The sequence below is a fragment of the Conger conger genome, chromosome 16 (assembly GCF_963514075.1).
Source record: "Conger conger chromosome 16, fConCon1.1, whole genome shotgun sequence".
Classification (NCBI taxonomy): domain Eukaryota; kingdom Metazoa; phylum Chordata; class Actinopteri; order Anguilliformes; family Congridae; genus Conger; species Conger conger.
The window spans coordinates 27,219,687-27,241,386 of NC_083775.1; the positions used below are offsets into that span (position 1 = coordinate 27,219,687).

The window sequence follows — 21,700 nt, forward strand, 5'->3', positions numbered from 1 at the left end:
TACAATGGAAACTTCACTCCTGAGCGTAGGAGTACCATTATTCTCCCAAGGTCTCCCCGCTCAAAGCCTCCAGTCTGGATTTATCGATGGGGTTGGGCATGCTCTGAATTCGGGAGTGAGGGTGATGCAGTATATATTTCTTTCCTAACTCCGTCTTGACCGGGATGTTTCATCCGGATCTCTGATTACCGGCTTTTAATCACGCACAAGATCCATTACTGGGAGCAGGACGGCCAGAACGAGACGGAAAAGGTGAAGATCCTGTTCCTCCCGGAGACCACGGTGAGGTTGAAGAACCTGACCAGTTACACCACCTACGTGGTGAAGCTGTCGGCCTTCAACGCTGCCGGCGACGGGCCCCAGAGCGAGCCCAGGACGGGCCGCACCCTCCAGGCAGGTGAGCCCAAACCCCCCCAAGGTTTCTCTCTTCTGTCTGGAGTCTGTAGCATTATTGGGCAGCCTGTAGCGTAGTGGTTAAGGTACATGACTGGGACCTGCAAGGTCGGTGGTTCACTCCCCAGTGTAGCCACAATAAGATCCGCACAGCCGTTGGACCCTTCAGCGAGGCCCTTAACCCTGCATTAACTGTACGTCGCTCTGGATGAGAGCGTCTGCCAAATGCCATTAATGTAATGTAATGTAATGGGTCCCAGGCCCACTTTCGCCAAGCTGAATCGTGTCTAATCTGGCAACCCCTTTCCTGATTCTTCCAATAGGGTCCTGTTCAACCGATCCATTAAATTATTGATTTTATTTGGTCTCATAAACATAAAATTTACAATACATCATACAATACAGAACAGAACAAAATTTATATTACATCAATTTGAAACATTAGGGGAGATCAGGATAACCCATAAAGTCGAAAGTGTATCAATTTAATTCCAATGGAGTCCCATTACCGTAGAACTACAACTTTCCAATTGCACTCCCATTTTCTTAACGACTATACTCTTAAATGAATGAATATTAAAACTATGATAAATGACATTACATTACATTGCCATTATTTAGCTGTCGCTTTTATCCAAAGTGACTTACAGGTGTTAAGACTAAGCAGGGGACAATCCCCCCTGGAGTAATGTGGGTTAAGGGCCTTTGCTCAAGGGCCCAAGAGCTGTGTAAAATCTTATCATGGCCGGGGCTTGAACCACCAACCTTCCAGGTGCCTTCATGTACCTTAACCACCAGGCTACAGGCAATCCCATGCAATATGTATTTCTGTAGAATTCACATTCCCTTACTCATCCATCCTCAGCCTCATTAAAGACAGTAATAGCGTCCGAACCGTAACGTTAACACCGTTGTCCTGTAGCCTAACAGATGAGGTCTTTCAGTACAACATTTGGCATATGCCCCACCAGTACAATGCCCCCAGCTGGAACGCAGAGTCGAGCGTTTGACCGCTTTTATCAGACGGACCTGCGAGCCGCACACCGGTCACTAGAGGCCGTGCCTAAGGCTCGCACCCTCCGTGGGAGTTGATTCGCATCGAGCGAAATGAAATTGGGCAGGCTTCCCGGCGCATATACGCGTCTTCTTACCATGTGGCCTAGTTTTCACAGGAACAAAAAAAAGCACTGGCGTTTGATGCGCCGATGCTGTACGGATCTGAAGGGCCTAGGGCACGGATTACCCACAAGTGACTTCAAAAGAGCAGATGAGAAATACAAACAAAGGCGTCGGTGTCGGTTTCGGCGTCTCTTTCCGTTGTGTTAATAAATGGCAGACAAAGCGGGTGTGTGGGCAGAAGCTGACGCGGTCCGCAGGTTACAAAGCCTGCGGATGATTCCGGTAAATGTCACGCACGGAGTCGGCATGAACGCCCCCCGGCGTTCCTGCGTGCCCTCGTCCTCTCGTTTTCAAACTTCCGGCTGTCTTGCTACATAAAAATCCAGGCCAGGGATGTTTTTCTTAACTTCGTTATATCGGTCCCCGCCATGTCCCAGACTCGTGGTTGAACATTTGCGCACGCATGAATCCCGTCTGATTTTGGAACGGCGCTGGGAATTTCTCACGCACGTTTGTGTCAGTTACCTTTGCCGGCGCAGTGTCTGCAACAAAACCGATTTGCAGCAAAGGCGGTCGAAGTTGTCATGGTCGCTGGCTGTCGTTCGCCCAGGGAGTCGGGATATTCCTCAGTAGCTCCTCCCCTCCTGCGACCTGCCTGCGCCAGCTGCCTGTCGTCTGTGATTGACGTCTGTAGCAGAAGAGCTCAGCCGGCAGACTGTCTGTAGCGACATGATTCTGGGGTGCCCGCACAGGCACACTCCCTCCCAAATTGACGGGGATGGCCATCAGGTCGCAGAGAGGGGACAGGTCTCCAGTCGTGACTGGAAACTCCACGTTGAGGGAGCGAAGAAAAACTGGGAAATAAAATCTGTAAACAACTTGAATGTCGAGCTGTTAATGTTTTTTTCAGCTATTTTGCTAAGCTGAGCCTGAAGTAACGGTGCGTCGTCTCTTTAAGCTCCCAGCATCCCGAGCTTCATCACGTTCTCGGAGATCTCCAGCACCGCGCTCAACGTGTCCTGGGGGGTCCCTCTTTCCCCCAACGGCGTGGTGGAGGGGTACAGGGTGGTGTACGAGCCCACCGCTCCGATTAACGGTGAGTGGTTTAACTTGGGGAAGAGAGTCATTGTAAAAGTAATTGAGAAAAACATTGTAAATGTATAAATATATATGATTTATATGTGCGCACAGTTGAACCTATGTTGTTCTGATCAATCCACTGAAAGAACATCTTCGAGCACAAAAGTGTCACTTCATGACATTACATTACAGGCATTTAGCAGATGCTCTTATCCAGAGCGACGTACAACGAAGTGCAAATCGAACACAGTGCTGTTACATTACATTACATTAATGGCATTTGGCAGACGCTCTTATCCAGAGCAACGAACAGTTGATTAGACTAAGCAGGAGACAATCCTCCCTTGGAGCAATGCAGGGTTAAGGGCCCGACAGCTGTGCGGGTCTTAATGTGACTACACCGGGGATCGAACCACCGACCTTGCGTGTCCCGATCACGTACCTACAGGCCGCCCGTTACTATTTGCTTTGCTGTTTTTTGCCCAGGTGTAACCAAGGTGGTGACGGTGGATGTAAGGGGCAACCAACAGAGCTGGCTGAAGGTGCGGGACTTGACGAAGGGGGTTAACTACTACTTCCGCGTGCAGGCCAAGACCATCAGCTTTGGCCCCGAGCTGGAGGCCAACATCACCGCGGGGCCTGTGGAAGGTGAGGGCCACAGGGTGAACGCATTGGGGGGGTGCGGAGTTGGGGTAGAAAGGTCCGTGCACACTCCGCTCACGGCTGCAGACTGCCCTGCCGTGTGTGGGGGCAGCGGCGGGGACAGTGGGAGAGGAGCGCTCGATGGACCATAGCTTATAGCGCGGAAAGCTTGAGTTGATTTAATTCTCCTCAGAGGAAAGAGCTGGGCGGTGGAAGTTGTTTTATATCAGTCGCACCGACTTTCCTTCTATGGAAACTCACCAGAATGCAAGGGCAGATAGTTTGGAGAAAACAGCTCTATATTTTTTAGTTGTTTTTTTCATTATGTAGCTTTTACATGATGGTGCATTAATGGGGACTGACTCCTGTATTGCTGTATTGCCTTTGGGAACTAGTCTTGAAACACATTAACATGCACTTCACGTACCATTACAGAGTACTGTAACTTGTTGTTTTTGTTTAATAATAATTTGTATAGTAATAGTAACCCACCCAATGTTCACTTTACCAATAGAGAATATAAATTCCTATCCTGCCGCTAGACCATTTCACTCCAATATGTCTGATTTAGCACAATATGAGACTTTCGTTTCCACAGCGAGGCTGAAACAATCAGTTTGTCCTTTTGACTACCCCGCCCCACTGAAGCACTGCTTTCTTGCAGGGTCTCCTGGTTCCCCAAAACAGATGTCAATCACAAAGTCTTCCTCTGCTCTCACCATTCATTGGTCAGCAGGAGATAAAGGGGCGGGACCTGTCACAGGTTACATCATCGAGGCACGCCCTTCAGGTGAATATAACCATTTCTACTATCGTTACATTTCCTAAATATAATTGGCTAAAATGTACTAATAAAATCGTGACTCAGAATTGAATTCATTCAGAACTGACACTGAATTTATTCAGAGCTTGCCTCAAACTAAATTAAACGTACCAGTGAATAAATCTGGAATTATAAATCAAGTGCAAATTGGAGTTTTGGGGAGTTGCTTGTTCTGCAGGAGAAATCAAAGCAGCATTTGTGCTGGGATTTTTTTTCTTCAGTAATCACCAGGGAACATGGGCAAGGCTTTGAAATGATTTAAGCCTCTGTCCTGAAAAACACAACGGTTTACTGCTTTAAAAAAAGTGCTGTTTTTATCACCTCCGTAGTCACGAGCTTATCTGCGTTGCAGTGCCATCTGTACAAAGGCTGTATGTATGCATTAAAACATTTAAACAAACAAGAAACGGCAAACTATTTAAACAAACGAGGGTTTCTGTAATGTAAGCTCCATCACCCATTTTATGCACAACAGCACACATTGATGTCGCTCTATATTGAAATGCCTTGTACCATTTTTATGAGTAGTAATTGTTAGCAGGAGTAGTTAGAAGTAGTAGTAGTATTATCAACACAATATCCATAGAACAGGATGTCACTAAGATGTCCAGGAACATGACGCCGTGCGTTTGACGTCCTCTGCCTGTTTGCAGATGAGGGATTATGGGATGCCATTGTGAAGCACTTGCCTCCCAGCAGCACCTCCTATTCCATCAGCCTGGACCGACTCAGGCAGGGAGTGAGCTACCAATTCCGGGTGCTGGCTGTCAACACGGTCGGCTACGGCGAGCCTAGTGCGCCCTCTGCTGCCATGTCGGGTAAGTGCAGGTTTCCTCCAACTGGCAGTCTCAAATATGCTTCTGACTTAGTGTACAGCATTAGTATTTTTTCATTTTTCCTGCAGGTTCTGAAGCTAGACTGAAAAAGAGCTGCAGAATGTTATTGTCAGTTGCAATCGATTGACAGTAAAAGCTGGTTGTCATATTACGAAAACAACTTTACCTGGAAACACTTGTTCCACACTCTTTCACCGGATTACCTTTGACACTGTGTGGCGATTAAATATTTTACAGCCAGGGTTCGTTTCAGTTGATAACGCCATCACGATAAACACCGTGCCTCCTTATCTGCAGAATGCATTAACTCAGCTCTACGCATACCTCATACTTGCCTATATTAGGCAGTCGCCCAGCAGTTATTTACATGGCGTATTGCTGAAAAGTGCATTATTATTATGAATTGACTTCATAACTGGTTGCAAATAATCTTTTGAGAGGAGGGAAGGACACTGTATTTGTTCAAGTGTCAGTCAACCAAATACACAAAACAATTTCCTGAATTTACAGATTCGATATTGTTTTGAAAGATAACATAAGTCAATTAAAACTGAAATATGGGGTTTATTAGTCTGCGTTCTAAAAAATAGTTTTTATCAGAAAGGCAAAATGTTGTAGGTACAGTAGCTTACCTCATGCCATTATCTCATCCCACGTCTGTGTCATAATAAAGTTATGAACATCATGGATTTATTGTACTATTATTGTGAGTAGGCATATTAATGGCAATAATAGTTATTTTTATTAGATCACAAGTGAGCTAGTGTAAAATGTGCAGATTGTGAATGTCCACCTTTCCAAAGACGCAGCAACCCATGGGCTAGGTGACCACTTCTGACTGGATATCTGGGAGGCAATGTGTTAAGTCATTCTAAGAGCAGTCTCTTCCTGGCTGCCTGCCTGTCTGTCTGTCTTTAAAAGAGGTGGGCCAGGGTCACTCCACAGTAGAGGGATTTGTATTACAAAGCACAGTTTGAGGCTGTGGAGGTTCTACTATGAGCGCCTCTGGCAACCTTTGTACAAAGAAGACTGCAGTCTTATGTTAAATTAGTACAATCACTGTGGGTAAAAGGAATTAGTCTTTGCTTTTAATCATCCTCTGAGAGCTTACTGGGTATTAAGGGTTTAAAGTCACATGACTGCATTCATGACTCAAGGTTAATTAAAGTGGCTGTACTGTATACATACGAAAGATAGCGTAATGCAAATAATTGCAATCAAATGCATGTTTGTATGGTTCATAGATTTTGTCACTGTTTTTGTCACTGAAATAATGTTAATTTATTTTTCAAATATAGAGGAATGGCTATAAGATAAGAGATGATGTCAAAAGTGGTATTGATATTTTTGCTTTTTGATTCACCGGTTATGGTCCATTTCAAGAGACATTGTGAATGCACTATGCTTGATATGGATAAAATGTATACATCAAATTATTCATTGTTTAGAAATATAAAAATAAATGTAAACATTTACTAGCAATAAGGAAATAAAGTACCTATGAAAAACCAAGCCCATTCAAAGGGTTTAGTTTGGCATATGCCTGTATTCAATAAACATTTGTCCTTAACTCAGCTAGACAAGTTATATTTATTCTCTGCCAAACTCGGCAACCTGTGTCTGTGAAGAAAAAAAAAGACTTTCATTCAATTGTAAGTCTGCGTCAAGGGCATTTGTTAATTGAATCCTGGCCTGAGTTACTGGAAACTGGTAATCCTACACTTTCCAGGGTTTTGTTTTGTTTTGTTTTTCCCTGTGCATTGTATTGTTCTGTATGTTGGTTCCGTTGAGAGATATTTTACTTGCTGCCGGTTGGATTTTAACATCTGTGCACATCTGTTGTATTTTGCTGCATCGTATTGTATATTGTGTCCCTTGGGTAAACGGTATTCAAAGGTCTCTGTTCATGGCAGGAGACTGTGTGTCCTCCAATAGATCGTTCGACCTGCCTCAAGCAAAAGGTCACACATACAGCTGGAGAATCAGCTCAGATTTACCACACACTGCATTGGAAATATAGGTCCATTTCTGTGAGTGTAGAACTGCCTGTGACTTGTATTTTCTCCATAATGACTTGGCACTCTTTGTGTTTCCCACACGCACACCTGTGCCCACACACTCAGCCCAGGTGGAGACACCTTTCTATGAAGAGTGGTGGTTCCTCGTTGTTGTGGCGTTATGTGGCGTGATCTTCGTCCTGCTGGTGGTCTTCGGTTTGGTTCTACATGGCCAGAACAAGAAGTACAGGACCTACAGCACAGGTGTGTGTGTGTGTGTGTGTGTGTGAGTGAGTGAGTGAGTGTATGTGTGTGTGTGTTCTTGTGTGTGTGCGTGTGTGTGCGTGTGTGTGTGTGTGTGTGAGTGTGTGTGTGTGTTCTTGTGTGTGTGTTTGCCCACACGCACATGCAGCAGATGGCAACACATGGCCAATGGTAGGCACTGCGTCTGTGGGAGGTAGCAGCGACCCAAAGACAAAAGGTTGTTGTGCACATCCAACCCAAGTATGGCACAGGTGCAGGACAAAACTATGCTCTCAGAGAATACAAAAAAAGATATCTGCACACTGAATGTTTTGCTCAAATAAGTTTATTCCTGCAACGTTATGACCAGAAAGGTCTTCGTCAGGCAAACACCACACGCAGTCGTGACATAGTGTGGAGCTAGTTTGCAGTTGTGTCGGAGTTACTATGTCACAGTTACTGTAGCTTGCTTACTGTAGAATTAGATTTGTCAAAATTATCAAAGGAAACATACTTCTGTCATAGATTTGTGTAAAAACTTTCAATCAAGTAATTTCTGTATGAGAGCAAAGAAATACAGTACTGTGCAAAAGTCTTAGGCACCTGTATAACATTCTGTACAGATAAGATTCTTTCAAAAATAATTCAATGAAAGGTCCGAAATAAACATACTATACATTTGACATTACATTTTAGTAATTTGGCAGAATAGTTAAAAACTGAATCAAATCTAGATTTTTTCAGCGTTAAAACTGCATCACTTCTCTGAGATATAGAACAGCAGGACAGCATTGGCTAAGACAATCAGCAGGAAGGTTGTTCTTCTGCAGACTTTGGTTGGCTCCTTACTTCTGATCTCAGACAGCCTTGATCAAGTTTTTATGTAAAAAGCAATAAATTGTTTACAGTAATATGTTACTTTTTTAAATTAAATCCAAAAATGTCTCTGTAAAATAAAATCTTTTGGAAAACTAATATTTGGAAATCAAAAAAAAAACACACACAAAAAAATAAACATATATATAATAAAGTCTAGGGTGCCTAAGACTTCTGCAGAGTACTGTACATTATTGTAAAGAAAAAATAAATATAGATTTCAAGAGTTTGAGTTTGGAATGATAAGGAAAAATATTGCAAGTGATTTATTTCCTTCTGCTCGTGTGTACTATACATTGTGTTTGATACTTGATAATATGTTTTGTTTGATACTTTTGACAGAAATAGTGATGTATGTCATAACGCAAGTGAATTAGTGTAAAACACAGATTTTAAAATCATTCCAAAGATGCAGCATTCCATGGGCTAGCGTGGTCACCGTTTTCACGGTGGTGGTTTCACTCCTGGTGGTTTTCAGGAGGCAATGCTGCTTGCCTTGTCATGGATAAGATTCTCCCATAAACACTGGTCTATAAATATCTCAGTGTATGCGCTCATGGTTTTCATGGTGCTGGTGCCGATGTTGTTGCTGCTCTGCTTGCTGTTCAGGCTGGTGATGATTTTGCGTGTGTATGTCACCGTTATTGTCAATGCAGGGAAAGCAGTTTCCACAGTAGAAGAGACTGTCACCTTGGACAACGGAGGCTTTACCGCACTGGAGCTCAACAGTAGGCTCAATGTGAAAAGCTCCTTCCTGAAGAAGAATGGGACCAGGTGAGGAGTGACGGCCATTTTGTACACCTGTCATGACCCCTGTTTTCAGTCATCTGCGCTGGCTTGAGGTGAGCTATGAGCATCGTCATTGCCACCTGGGCCTGCTGTGAGTTTGCTCAACCATGCATCTAATGGTGGGTTTCTCTGAAGTAGACTATTTTTATCTGTCAGAATATATCACTGATATACATCTTAGTCACCTAACAGTACACCTATACAGTGCTTGAGGCATATATACTTGTCAACTACACAACTTTTGTACTCTATCCAAGAAGAGAATTAAAAGCACACATTTCTTAAACTATCCTGTGTACAGCAACTACACAACTTTTGCTCTATCCAAGAGAATTAAAAGCACACGTTTCTTAAACTAGCCTGTGTACAGCACCTCTCCAACTTTGAGGAACTATAATATATAAATATATAAGTAAGCACCCTTTATTGGCAGCTGTATGTGGTACCACAGTAGCTCAGGTCTGAAACTGTTCCTATATCAGCAGCAGGGGCCTCATTTTATCTACAAACGGGGGTGTGCGGTGATCTCAGAGCCGAACGCGTGGGGCTAGGGGTGAAGGTCAGTGGAGGTTTGGCAGTAAGCAGGTGCGTGAGCTCAGAGCACTAAGGTCTGTGTTACCTAAGGGCAGAACGTGCTGATAAGGAGAATCAGAGAGGCGCTAGGACCAAGCAGGGGCAGGGTGTTACGGTGGGGCCTCCAGTGGGGCAGCGGTACAGCGGCTGACCCCAGCTTCCCTCCCGGTCGCCAGGTCTCCGCCCCGGCCCAGCCCCGGGGGACTGCGCTACTCGGACGAGGACCTGTGCAATAACTACAACGGCACGGCGCTGACTGACAGCGGCACGCTGTCAGAGAAGCCGCCCACCGTCGCCGAAACGGAGGTATTCGCCTTTTACCATCCGACACGCTTTCCCATGTGGCGAGAAGGTGCCGGGCCCAGAGAGCCCCTGAGCTGAACGGCGGCTAGCCGCGCCTTTCCAAGGCCTGCACTGAAAAAGCCAACCCAGAGAGGGAGCGAGAGTGAGAGAGTCCATTTTACAGTGCTTCCCTTTGCCTGTAAACACACAAACCATGCACTTGGGGCGACATTGGCTCAGGTGGTAAGAGCAGTCGTCTGGCAATCGGAGGGTTGCTGGTTCGATCCCCCGCCAGGGCTGTGTTGAAGTGTCCCTGAGCAAGACACCTAACCCCTAAAATGCTCCTGACGAGCTGGTTGGTGCCTTGCACGGCAGCCAATCGCCGTTGCTATGTCAGTTGAATGGGTGAATGAGAAGCATCAATTGTACAGCACTTTGGATAAAGGCGTTAAATAAATACCAGCTAGTGAAACATAAAAATCTACATTAAAAGCCACAAATTCTTTCCATTTTTTACTGTAGAGTTGAGGCTGAGGTGTATTTGTTTTTTCATGGAAAATGTTCAGGGTGCTTTGTGCTAATACCCCCCTTCCCCCGCTGCCTTGCTCCAAAAGGACACAGACAGCGAAGGTGAGGACGAGCAGCCCAAGCACTCGTTTGTGAACCACTACATGAGCGACCCGGCCTACTTCAGCTCCTGGAAACGGCAGCACAAGGGTCTGCAGCACAGCCTGGCCTACGGGTACGAGGAGTGCGCCGCAGTGGAGCCCGAACCCTACTACCAGACTGTGGTCACCACCCACAGCGCGGGCGGGGCCTACACGCCCACGGGACAGCCCGACCCCGGCTCCCGGACTCCTGCCACAGGCTTTTCCTCTTTTGTGTGACCCGGGTACCCTCCCCCACCACTCCCTCCCCCAAATAATCCTGCCCTGACTCAACACTGTCGCCACTGGAAGACCACAGGAAGCCTGGAGTACTGTAACTCAATAATGACCTTGGATATTTTTGAGGAAAAAAAAGCAAAGTTTATCCCTTGTTAATAACATGTCCTTTCTTATGTACAGTTATGCTGTTACGCCATTCATCAATAAGGCCAATTTTTTTGTCAGAAGGAAAATTGTAAATATTGATTTTTGTCTGCAACAACTAAAAAAAAGAAAGTTGAAAATTCCTTTCCAGAAGTGGAGGTTATTCTAGGCAGCACTCCTGCCTTTAGATTATATGGCTGTATTTTTCATTGTGTGTGCTGCCTTGACTCTGGGGACTGGTGGTGGTTTCACGGCTTTAGCAGGGTAACCAGGTGTAGCCTGGACCTCATTAACAAGACAGTGACGGAGAGAACATTCGCCTCATGGAATATGTTTTCACTTGAAAAAAGGAAAGTGGTATTCACTGTCAATGTCACCAGTCCGAAATAGGAAGCAAAGATGATGCAAGTTTCTAAATGACTTCCCACTTCATTAGTCACAGGACCCACAACTCAAAACAAAGGGTGGACAGTACAAAAAGTACTCAAGCATTTAAAAGAAACCACAGTGACTACAAAATGTCCAAGACACTAAATAAAGACCATTGATTGATTGATTGGTCTATTGATTGATTGATTGATTGGGATGGGCAGGATGATTTCACACAAAGCCATTTTTGTTTACATTTCCATGTTGAGCCTTCTACTGCTGTACCATACAAGTCTGAATCACCTCAGGTAACAAAGTTAACCTGAGTGCCATCTCATGATGAACCCTAAGGCCACCTGATGGTATATGGTATAATATGGTGTTGTGATGCTGTGATCTGATTTGCTTTCAGGTGATGCCAGGTTAGGTCATGCTCATTTTCATTTGATTCCATCATATTTTTTCAGATGTATCAATGGATTGTTTTTGTTTTTTTTATACTACCTTTGCACACATTGACTGCAACCAGGAGCTAAAAGGCTACTTTTGAATTTATGTTTGAATTATTGCATCTTATTACCAGGGAAATGACTGAATTTTATTTTTTAATATTTTGTTTCATTTCTTGGGTTAAGAAAGAGTTCTGTTTTCAGGGTCAGATTTGTATTGCAGTATTTTGGTGTAGATCTATGGAGAATCCTGAAGATAATTTTTGCAGTCTGTGAGTTTGACTATTATTTTTATCAGACAAATAAATAGAAAACCTAATTGTAAGTCATCTGAAAAGCATTTAAAGGCTATAACATTTTTCTTGTCCTTGTCTGTGATAAAGAAAAAACATTTCCACAAAGAAAAACATTTTTTCAGTCAAACGAAACGGTTTGTTCATCAACCTCACTGACTATGTGACCTTATTCTTTGCATTTTCCTGACTTGGTTTTTTTTACTTTTACTCTTACGTTTTCCAGAATATTAAGAAGTTACCTGGACATACTTTTATGTCCATAAAAGGATTAGCCCTTTCCACTTTGACCCCCCTAGCAATTTCCACCTATTTCGTACTAGTTCTATAAACATGTCAATATCTCAAAAACTATTTACAGCACATACGGACAGAACAAATTTATGTCAGAGTATGTACATATAGATTTGCACACTGAAATACAAAAAAATTACCAAACACTTTATGTTTTTAATTTCTAAGTCAAGGACCAACCCAGAACAAACTTGATGTCAACTTGTATACAAAATATGGTAGAGATATCTACAGGCATTAAAATTCCACATGGGTTTTCCAAAAACTGCACCCAGATGTCCTCAAGTGTCCCCAAATACCCCGAATACAAAACATCTGCATATCTCTTTGTCCAGACCCATGAATGATTACCATATTTAAGGAAATATATGTATATTTAAGGAAACCCAGTTCATCACCCATGTGGCATGGAAAACATTATATTGATACTGTGGCTTGGTGTCAGTGGAACATCATTGGATGTGGTGTGTGTTTGTGTGTGGCGGCATGAGTTCATACACACATACATAAATTCAGGTCAAAAATATAAATTACACTCAAACATTTAAGGAAAAACAATGTATTTTTATTCTAATACAATTATTCTTATGAGTCCACTTGTCTTATAAGTAGTATTATTTTTCTTCGCATAAGTGTCAATTGTCATTGTTGCCACTTCAAAAGACTCTTATATAAAATCTAAGTTAAAGTACGATTTATTTAAGTTGATCTTAAAGAATTGTACTTTGGCCTTCTATTATTTCCTGTTTCACTAGGGTATGAAAATGTGGTAACATTCATAAAATCCCTTTATCCTCTGTCAAATCAGAAGAAACCGATGATTGTGAACATGTGCAAACCAGCCAAACCAGTACAAATGGTTAAACATACCACTAATGACAATCGTCACTAGACACTAGAACAGCTGCTGCAGACTTGTCAGGAAGCAAATGCAGATGTGCACATCTCACACAACGAGGATGATGGTAAGAGAGTTAGAGTTACTTTATTTGTCATGATTATGGAAAACATGAGATTTATCTTCCTGGTGCAGTACCACAGATTATCAAACATCAACAACAATGTTCAGCAGCTGCAGCTACAATAACAAATATTTCATGGCGGCAACAACAACAAATATTTCATGGCGGTGACATATGCATGTACGTCACTGTCATGTGCAGAGCACTGTAAAACCCCACCCTAACCCAACCACGGAATTTAGTGAGGGCCGAAGGTATCAGCATGCTTGTCCTTCTGGTGTATTAGTGGGGTTAAATATTAGTGGCCCCTATGCGGAGAGTCTAGATCAGCCAATAAATAAACCACGACACAAAGACAGTAGTACCACTCTACAAAGACAATAGTACCACTCTGCCTTCCTCTCTTTACTGGCCCGGGCTGACCAAGAATCTCCACAATAGGGCCAATACATTCACCTTCATTATCTGACTCCATTTAAGATATAATTTTGAGGGTGTCTCGGTGGCGCAGCCTGTAGAGCACTAACCGCATGCTCATTGCGAGCCGCGACTTCGGCGGTTCGAATCCGACCGTCCGACATTTGTCGCATGTCTTCCCCTCTCTCTCGCTCCCATTCTTCCTGTCTCTCTATACTATATACTGTCCAATAAAGCTGAAAAAGGCCTAAAAAAATATCTTAAAAAAAAAAGATATAATTTTGAAATTTGGGTTTGAAACATACGCAAACCTCGTGAGTGATTACACTCGACTCTTATCTGCGTCACCATTACTCAATATATGCTCCCGGGATTAACATTATTGCTGAAATCTCAGTTTGGCGGAGAATTCAGAGTTTGAGGGTCTAGCCAACACAATACATGCACTATACTGACATGATAGTTGCGAGCCCAGGTCGGCGTGCATTTAGAGGGCTCCTTAGAGAGTTAACTTGACAGGAACCGGTGTAGAAACGCCCATGGGTTCTTTTCGCATCAAATTACAAGAGCCATGCACCACGAATCCTTTGGGCTGAACTTGGCTGCCTTTCCCAGCTTGGAAACACCACGAAAGTACCAAGCCACTGATCAGTTGGTCTTTGGTCAATATTGTCCCCCTGAGTATTCAGTCGTAATTTCGGCTGAAAAGGTACAAGATGAATTAGAGTCATGGAGATCACGCAAGTTACAAACAAAATAGTTTATTCGCAGACAGGTAGGTTATTAGCTTTAGAATATCACAGTCAATTACAAAATAGACAAATTGAAAATAGAAATATAGAGAAAATAGTCTTACCCAGCCTGCTTTGGCTACACAAATATACAGAGTATGTACAGTATGGGAAGTCGAGTGCAATCTTCCCAGATTGGTCTGTCTCCCTTGCTTTTATGCCAAATCGTATGTTTGAACCAGGTGGCAGTGCCATAAATCAACCTGGAGGGGTGGTCAAATCGGGAATTTAGACCCCCACCCTTGGGGGTTGTTAAGTAGGGAAAATGAGATGATTACCAAGAGAGGGTATGCAGGCTTTCCCTTGAGTTACTGAAACTATGGTTTATTAAACTCCATTTGGTATGAAATGTATCTCATCCGATTCCTTGATTTTACCGGATCACATCCATACTGTAAGCCAGTCATAAGTAACATTTGGTCTCATGCGCTGGTCAGCTTGCTGACTTCCCCCTCCTGGAGCATACATCGTTAGCCCCCACCGTTGGCACACATGCCTGTGGGGGAGAGCTAGAGAAGGATTCTTAGAGGTGCCTTCTTGGGCCCTGAGGGCCCCCCTTTTCTCACATTCTGACAGGTTAAGAGCGCACGAATATTGGAGATTTTATAAAGATGTTTCATGATAATCCCAGGTCAGAATATAGTAATGTTTGGTGTTATTCTGATTGGTTCAGTGCGACTGGTGTAATGGTCTAGTTTTTGTAACAGTCTACCGTTGATATCATAACCATTCAGGAGCCGAGGGGAAACTGGGCAAAAGCTGTCTCTGTAGAAGCCATGTGTTTTAGCCCCCTGCCTGGTTGGCCTGGCTGTAAATTATAGATGGGTGACTCACTTTTAGGGTCAAGAACTAAGGCCTGGATTTCGGAGATAAGGAGAAGAAACCAAGCAATCTGGGGTTGTGTCTTCTTTCCTTTCATTCACCCAAATCAGGTTTATCCAAAAGGTATATTACCATGAGAGGCACAAATACATATTTACAGCATAATGCAGTTATCATGAAAACTCCCAACTACAGCATTCATAGATATGATGGGGCGGCCTGTAGCATAGTGGTTAAGGTCAGGAAGGGCTGCCATTTGTGAGGGGCCTGAGAGCTGGGGTTTCAATGTTGTTTAGACTACCTGTTGGGGAGTTAAGATGTATGAGTGGTCCAAGGCCAGTTGGGTCATGGGAACAGAATCCTCCCGAACATTGGTGACCTCCCTGTGACCCCATACCTGGTCACTTCCAAGGGGGAAGACTCCGGACAATGCCACAGTGCCCTCATTTGGGCACCGCTGTCATTACACCGGTGACTGCTCTCCTAGATTAAATATTCAAAACTGCTATTAAGATAGTAAATATACCCGGTAACACCTTGAAAACATTGCCCATGTGATCCTTGTATTATTGTATTAAGTCTTATGTAATGGTAACAGGGATTGCATGTAAAATGGATAATCAGGAGGGAAGTTTCATGATAACTGCAACATAATAAAACATAAGGGTAATCTGTTTGGTATGGATGTGATCTGGTAAAATCAAGGAATCGGATGAGATACATTTCATACCAAATGGATTTTAATAAACCATAGTTTCAATAACTCAAGGGAAAACCTACACGTCCTCTCTTGTAAATCATCTTATTTTCCCTACTCAACAACCCCCAACGGTGGGGGTCTAAATTCCAGATTTGACCACCCCTCCAGGTTGATTTATGGCACTGCCGCCTGGTTTCAAACGTATGATTTGGCATAAAAGCAAGGGAGACAGACAAATCTGGGAAGATCGTATTTGACTTCCCACACAGCACATTGTATGTATATGTAAGTATCGGGAAGATCGTATTCGACTTCCCACACAACATGTCTTGGGTATGTATGTATGTATGTATGTGTAGCAGCAGAAGATCGTATTCGACTTTCTACACGGCATATTCTATACTCTGTGTTTGTGTGTAGTCCAAGCAGGCTAGGTATGATTATTTACTCTATCTCTATTCTTAATTTGTCTATTTTGTAATTGATTGTGATATTCTAAAGCTAATAACCTACCTGTCTGCGAATAAACTATTTTGTTTGTAACTTGCGTGATCTCCATGACTCTAATTCATCTTATACCTTTTCAGCCTAAATTACAACTGAATACTCAGGGGGAAATGGTGGCCAAAGACCGACCGATCGGCGGGGCGGTACACCTGTGGTAGTTCTAAGCTGTGAGGCCAGCAATTTCTGTCCCTTAAAGGGTCGGGGGACGCACGGCTCTTGTGATTTGGTCTTCTGGTTCCTGCCAAATTAGCTCTAAGGAGCCCAGTTAATGCTACGCCGACCTGGGCTCGCAACTATCATGGCAGGTTTGCATGTATTGTGTTGACTGGACCCTCAGCCTCTGAGTTCTCTACCGAACTGAGATTTCAACAGTAATGCTAATCCCGGGAGCATCTATTGAGTAATGGTGGCGCAGGTACAAGTCGAATGTAATCACTCCCGAGGTCCGCGTAAGTTGCAAACCCAAATTTCAAAATTATATTTTAAATGGAGTCAGATAAATGAGTAAAACTATAGTAACCACTAAGCGTACAATACGGCCCCGTTTGAGAACGGAGACTATTGTACTGATCCGTTTCTGGCCAGCTGTAAGCGGGATATGGGGCAGGTCAATCCATATCCGACCCATGGCAACGGACCCAGTATATTCTTAACATAATTGTGCTCTGTTCTTGTACGGAGGATAATAATTAACCCTACTAATGTTCTCCCAGCAACGCCAGAAGGACAAGCACGCAAAACCCCCTTCGGCCCCCGCTAAATTTCGTCATTGGGTTAGCGTGGGGTTTTACAATAGCAAACAGATTACCCTTATGTTTTATTATGATGTAGTTATCACGAAAAGTCCACCATTAACCCAGGGGAGAAGTGTAGGGTGTAAAGACAGAAGTGTCCAAATGGGGGCACTGTGGGAGTGTCCTGAGCCTTTCCCATAGGAGGCATTCTGGTGGTGGGTCACGGACGCATTCTTTTCCCATGACTCACTGACCCCTCAACCAAAACACCGCCAGAACTCCCCCGCACAGCCACAGTCCATCTTTCCCTTATCTCCTTCGGAGCCGATGGCCTGAAACTCCCGAAAGGTAGTATTGTCCTCTGTTCCTTTGACACATACCAGAAGCCCCAGCTCTCAGGCTCCTCACACAAGGCAGCCCTTCCTGAGTCCCACTTTGTCTTTGGATACCCAGGGTCATAGGGCTGACTGTGGGTTGAGGTGGGTTATGTAAGGAGCGGATCAGATGTCGGATGGTCGGGGGAAAAGGTTGCAAGATATTATATCTATGAATGTAGTTCATATGTGGAGTTTTCATGATAACTGCATTATGCTGTAAATATGTATTTGTACCTCTCATGGTAATATACCTTTTGGATAAACCTGATTTGGGTGAATTAAAGGAAAGGAGACAAAACCCCAGATTGCTTGGTTTCTTCTCCTTATCTCCAAAATCCAGGCCTTTGTTCTTGACCCTAAAAATGAGTCACCCATCTGGAATTTAGAGCCAAACCCCCACCAGGCAGTGGCCAGGGGGCTAAAACAAATGGCTTCTACAGAGACAGCTTTTGCCCAGTTTCCCCTTGGCTCCAGGACGGTTATGATATCAACGGTAGACTGTTACAAAAACTAGACCATTACACCAGTCGCACTGAACCAATCAGAATAACACCAAACATTACTATATTCTGACCTGGGATTATCATGAAACATCTTTATGCCATCTCCAGTATTCCTGTGCTCAAAACCTGTAAGGAATGTCAGAGAAGGGGGGCTCCACAGGGGGCCCAGGAAGACTCCTCCAGGAATCCATTTTACATTTTACATTTACATTTTTGTCATTTGGCAGACGCTTTTAATCCAAAGCGATTTACAAGTGCATAGGTTCTACCATAAGTCAGAGCATCACATCCAGAAACTAGCAAAATACACAGGAAATGCTGTTCTAAACATAGTTGTCATCAGAAGTGCATTTTTTTTTTTTTTTGGGGGGGGGGGGGGTTAGACAAGGATAGGGATATCAGAAAGGAGGGGCAGGGGAAATCAGGAGGGAGGACTAAGGTAGAGTTTGAAAAGGTGGGTTTTGAGTCTGCGTCGAAATAGGGGGAGGGATTCTGCTGTTCTGACAGTGGTAGGCAAGTCATTCCACCACTGAGGAACCAGAACGGAAAACAGGCGTGAACGTGCAGCTCGACGGCCAGGTGTACGTAGAGAGGGAACCGTAAGGCGACCAGAGCTGGCAGACCGGAGTGGTCTAGCTGGGGAGTAGGGAGTGATCAGGGATTGTATGTAAGGTGGGGCAGTCCCCTTAGCAGCCTGAAATGCCAACACTAGGGCCTTGAAACGGATGCGTGCGGCAATAGGAAGCCAGTGGAGGCCAATGAGAAGCGGGGTGACATGAGCCGACCTGGGCTGACTGGTGATCAGGCGGGCTGCAGCATTCTGGACCAGCTGGAGGGGCTTGATCTAGTTTCTAGTTCTCCCCCACAGGCATGGGTGCCAAAAGGTGGGGGCTAACAATGTATGCTCCGGGAGGGGGAAGTCAGCAAGCTGACCAGCACATGACACCAAATGTTACTTATTGCTGGCTTACACTTGTTTTGTGATCCTTTTAGCATTGAACACAGTTCAAGAATCTTTGGCAGTTCCTTTGACCCCCACTTTCTGCTCTTCCCATCATACAAATTGATCTTGGTCTCATCTGCTCCCAAGACCTTTTTCCATAACTCTGCAGACTCTTTTAGGTGCTTCTTAGTAGACTGTAACCTGGTTGTCCTGTTTCTGCGGCTAGTGGTTTGCATCTTTCAGTCTAACCTGTCTAGTTAGGTTTGTGAAGACTTCTGTAGACAGCAGTCAGTAACACATTCCGTCATTCACGTTTCTGACCAGTCAGACAGGTTTTTTTTCCATTGTGGTGAGAATTCTTCAGAGGTCTGGACAACCTGGCAACACTGAGTTGGGCTGACCATTCTCAGAAGGATTACCAGCAGTCCCCACCCTCATTATTATTTTTTAACAGAAACATAGGATCTTCTTCTATTTTCTGGAGGGGTTTCTTTTAGAAATGTATGCCCAGTTTAGGAAAGATTACACAAAATGAATCAAATAATCAAATAGGCCCTAGTCCTTATCTTTGTTGTACTCTTAGCATTTGAAATTGTACTTCCCTCTAGGATCTTTCAGTGCACTAGTTCTTGGTGATGACTGAGTATGTACTTGTCACTCTGTTGTACGTTGCTCTGGATAAGAGTGTCTGACAAATAGCAATGATGTAATGTAATGTAATTTAATTCCATTGTTCACGTTGGAAACACGGTCTCTCTTAGTTTTGTTCTTTGTCCTGCTAGTTATGTAAACATTAACTTATTTCAGAAACATTTAATTTAACCTTATCTCAGCTTATGAATAAACTTTTCAGTAGTTTATGGATATAAACATTGCTGGCATGAATGACATTCATGGCATATCAGTGGAAAGGTTTCTTAGTGTTGTCGTGCAAACATTAAGTTATGTTATGGAAATCATACAGTATCTTGTCTTGGGGTATCCTATTATAAGAGTGAAAATCTGGACGCATGTCAGAAAATAGCAGATCAATTATTTTCTTTTTTTTCTTTTTTTTTGTACCAGCGGTGCCCGAGATATGGGCATTTGAAACCTGCCATCTTGGGGACGCTATGTGTCTTTAAAAAAGTAAAAGGTCAGAAAATGTCTCAGAATTTACCTAAAGAAGTGATCAGTCTCAATTATAGTACATTCTGGGGTGCGGAATCCAAGAGTCATTTTGGGTTGTTTTATGTAAAAAAGGAAACACATGGAATTTCTAGATTATTTTAAAGATTTTTTTTAAATACTGCTGCTTTTTACAGTATGCTTATGCAGATATGTGCACAGTTTTCATTATTGGTAGGTATTCTGGTATAACTTCATGCCTCCACTACACTACTCCATGCATAGAATTCTGTTCTGGCTCCACGGTGGTGGAACGACCTCCCCGTTGAGGTCTCTCCCCACCTTCAAGCGCAAACTGAAGACGCACCTCTTCAAGCAGCACCTCTCCCCATCCCTCCCTGCCTCCCTGTGAACCTTAACCCATTTAATCCCAAATTTTTCCTTGCAAAGTAAGTGCATGCATTTTACTCCTTAGACCTCCCTTACACATAAACTGTATGTTTTTTTTAATTTTATGATGGTTAAGTTAATGAAAAATTTGGTTTTATCCTCAGTCACAATTGTGACCGGTGGGAAACAGCATCGTCAAAATTTACAGAATTTCTTCAATTTCACCCATTTACACATTTAAACTATCAGGATAACAATAACATCTGCAACATATAACACCTAGGCATGGTGAGAAGTGTGTCCAGAACTTTATTACTATTTTTCAAGTAACACAACTCATCTTACAGGAACATAGTAAAAAAGGTACTTGGGCACTACATACTGTAGTGTACTAACAAATGACAAAAAAGCATAAATGTCAGTGCTGGCAGTGCATACTGTGCTTTAAAACATTGTGCAAAAGGTAGCAAGCCAATTCATATGTTGTACTAACAGTGACAATAGTTATTTCACAGTCTCATAAAACTGCTCATAAAACAACAGTAGAGCTATGAATGTTTGAACTTACAAAATAAAAACTGGCAGTAATTTGTCCCAAAAAATAAATACATAAAAGGTCTACAATAAAAAGTGACCACTAACATTGTTGCCAGAAGATGAGTATATTATTCGGCAAAATCATAAATCAGTGCAGGCCCTAAAACAGTGCAAAAGGCACTAGGGTAGTGCGTACTATCAGTGACAAAAATCAAGTTGCCATATTTCACTCTCATAAAAAAGTTTCAATTAAAATGAATGTAAAATAAATAAATAAAGTGATTTAAAAGAAGAGGTAAGCTCAGCTCATAGGCTTATTGGTTAGATTTCACTTTCCATGAAAAGGTTTAAAGCACTCGATGTGGAGCGGTACACCACATTACAAAGTTTAAATCAAAATAAATGTAAAAAAAATAAAGTGATTTACTGTAACATCAGAGGTCCGCTCGGCTCATAGGCTTATTGGTTACTGGATTTGGATTTCACTGTCCATGAAAAAGTTTGAAGCACTCGATGTGGAGAGGTACATCACACTTCTCGCATGCATATACAGTGCGTCTGTTGCACCATCTGCATCTTAAGAAACGGTTCCCCGTGTTCACCGGCCAGTGATGCCTCCCATCACCTCTTGTAGAATCCAGAGGTATCGCGATTGAAGATCTTCTGCCTTGGCCAAGAGGCAGACTTCCATATGTCTTCAGGAGACCCAGGGACACAGATCACTGAAAGGTCAGGAGGTCATATTCACCACCAACGACATCTCTGAAGAACAGCCAGCTATTCACCACTGCACTGTGAAGGGACCAAGACCAGATTGGCCA

General features: G+C 43.3%; 1 protein-coding gene across 1 annotated transcript in view; it reads left to right on the forward strand.

The window, feature by feature from the left end:
- sdk1a (sidekick cell adhesion molecule 1a) overlaps positions 1 to 11,240 on the forward strand; it is a 297,095-nt gene extending 285,855 nt beyond the window's left edge. The window contains exons 38-46 of the mRNA XM_061223685.1: positions 211 to 397; positions 2,471 to 2,608; positions 3,079 to 3,240; positions 3,899 to 4,024; positions 4,711 to 4,875; positions 7,017 to 7,154; positions 8,666 to 8,783; positions 9,548 to 9,677; positions 10,268 to 11,240. Coding sequence (XP_061079669.1) covers positions 211 to 397; positions 2,471 to 2,608; positions 3,079 to 3,240; positions 3,899 to 4,024; positions 4,711 to 4,875; positions 7,017 to 7,154; positions 8,666 to 8,783; positions 9,548 to 9,677; positions 10,268 to 10,540 — 1,437 coding nt within the window. The 3' untranslated portion in view covers positions 10,541 to 11,240. The remainder of the gene's footprint in view (positions 1 to 210; positions 398 to 2,470; positions 2,609 to 3,078; positions 3,241 to 3,898; positions 4,025 to 4,710; positions 4,876 to 7,016; positions 7,155 to 8,665; positions 8,784 to 9,547; positions 9,678 to 10,267) is intronic.
- Positions 11,241 to 21,700: the final 10,460 nt, after the last annotated feature.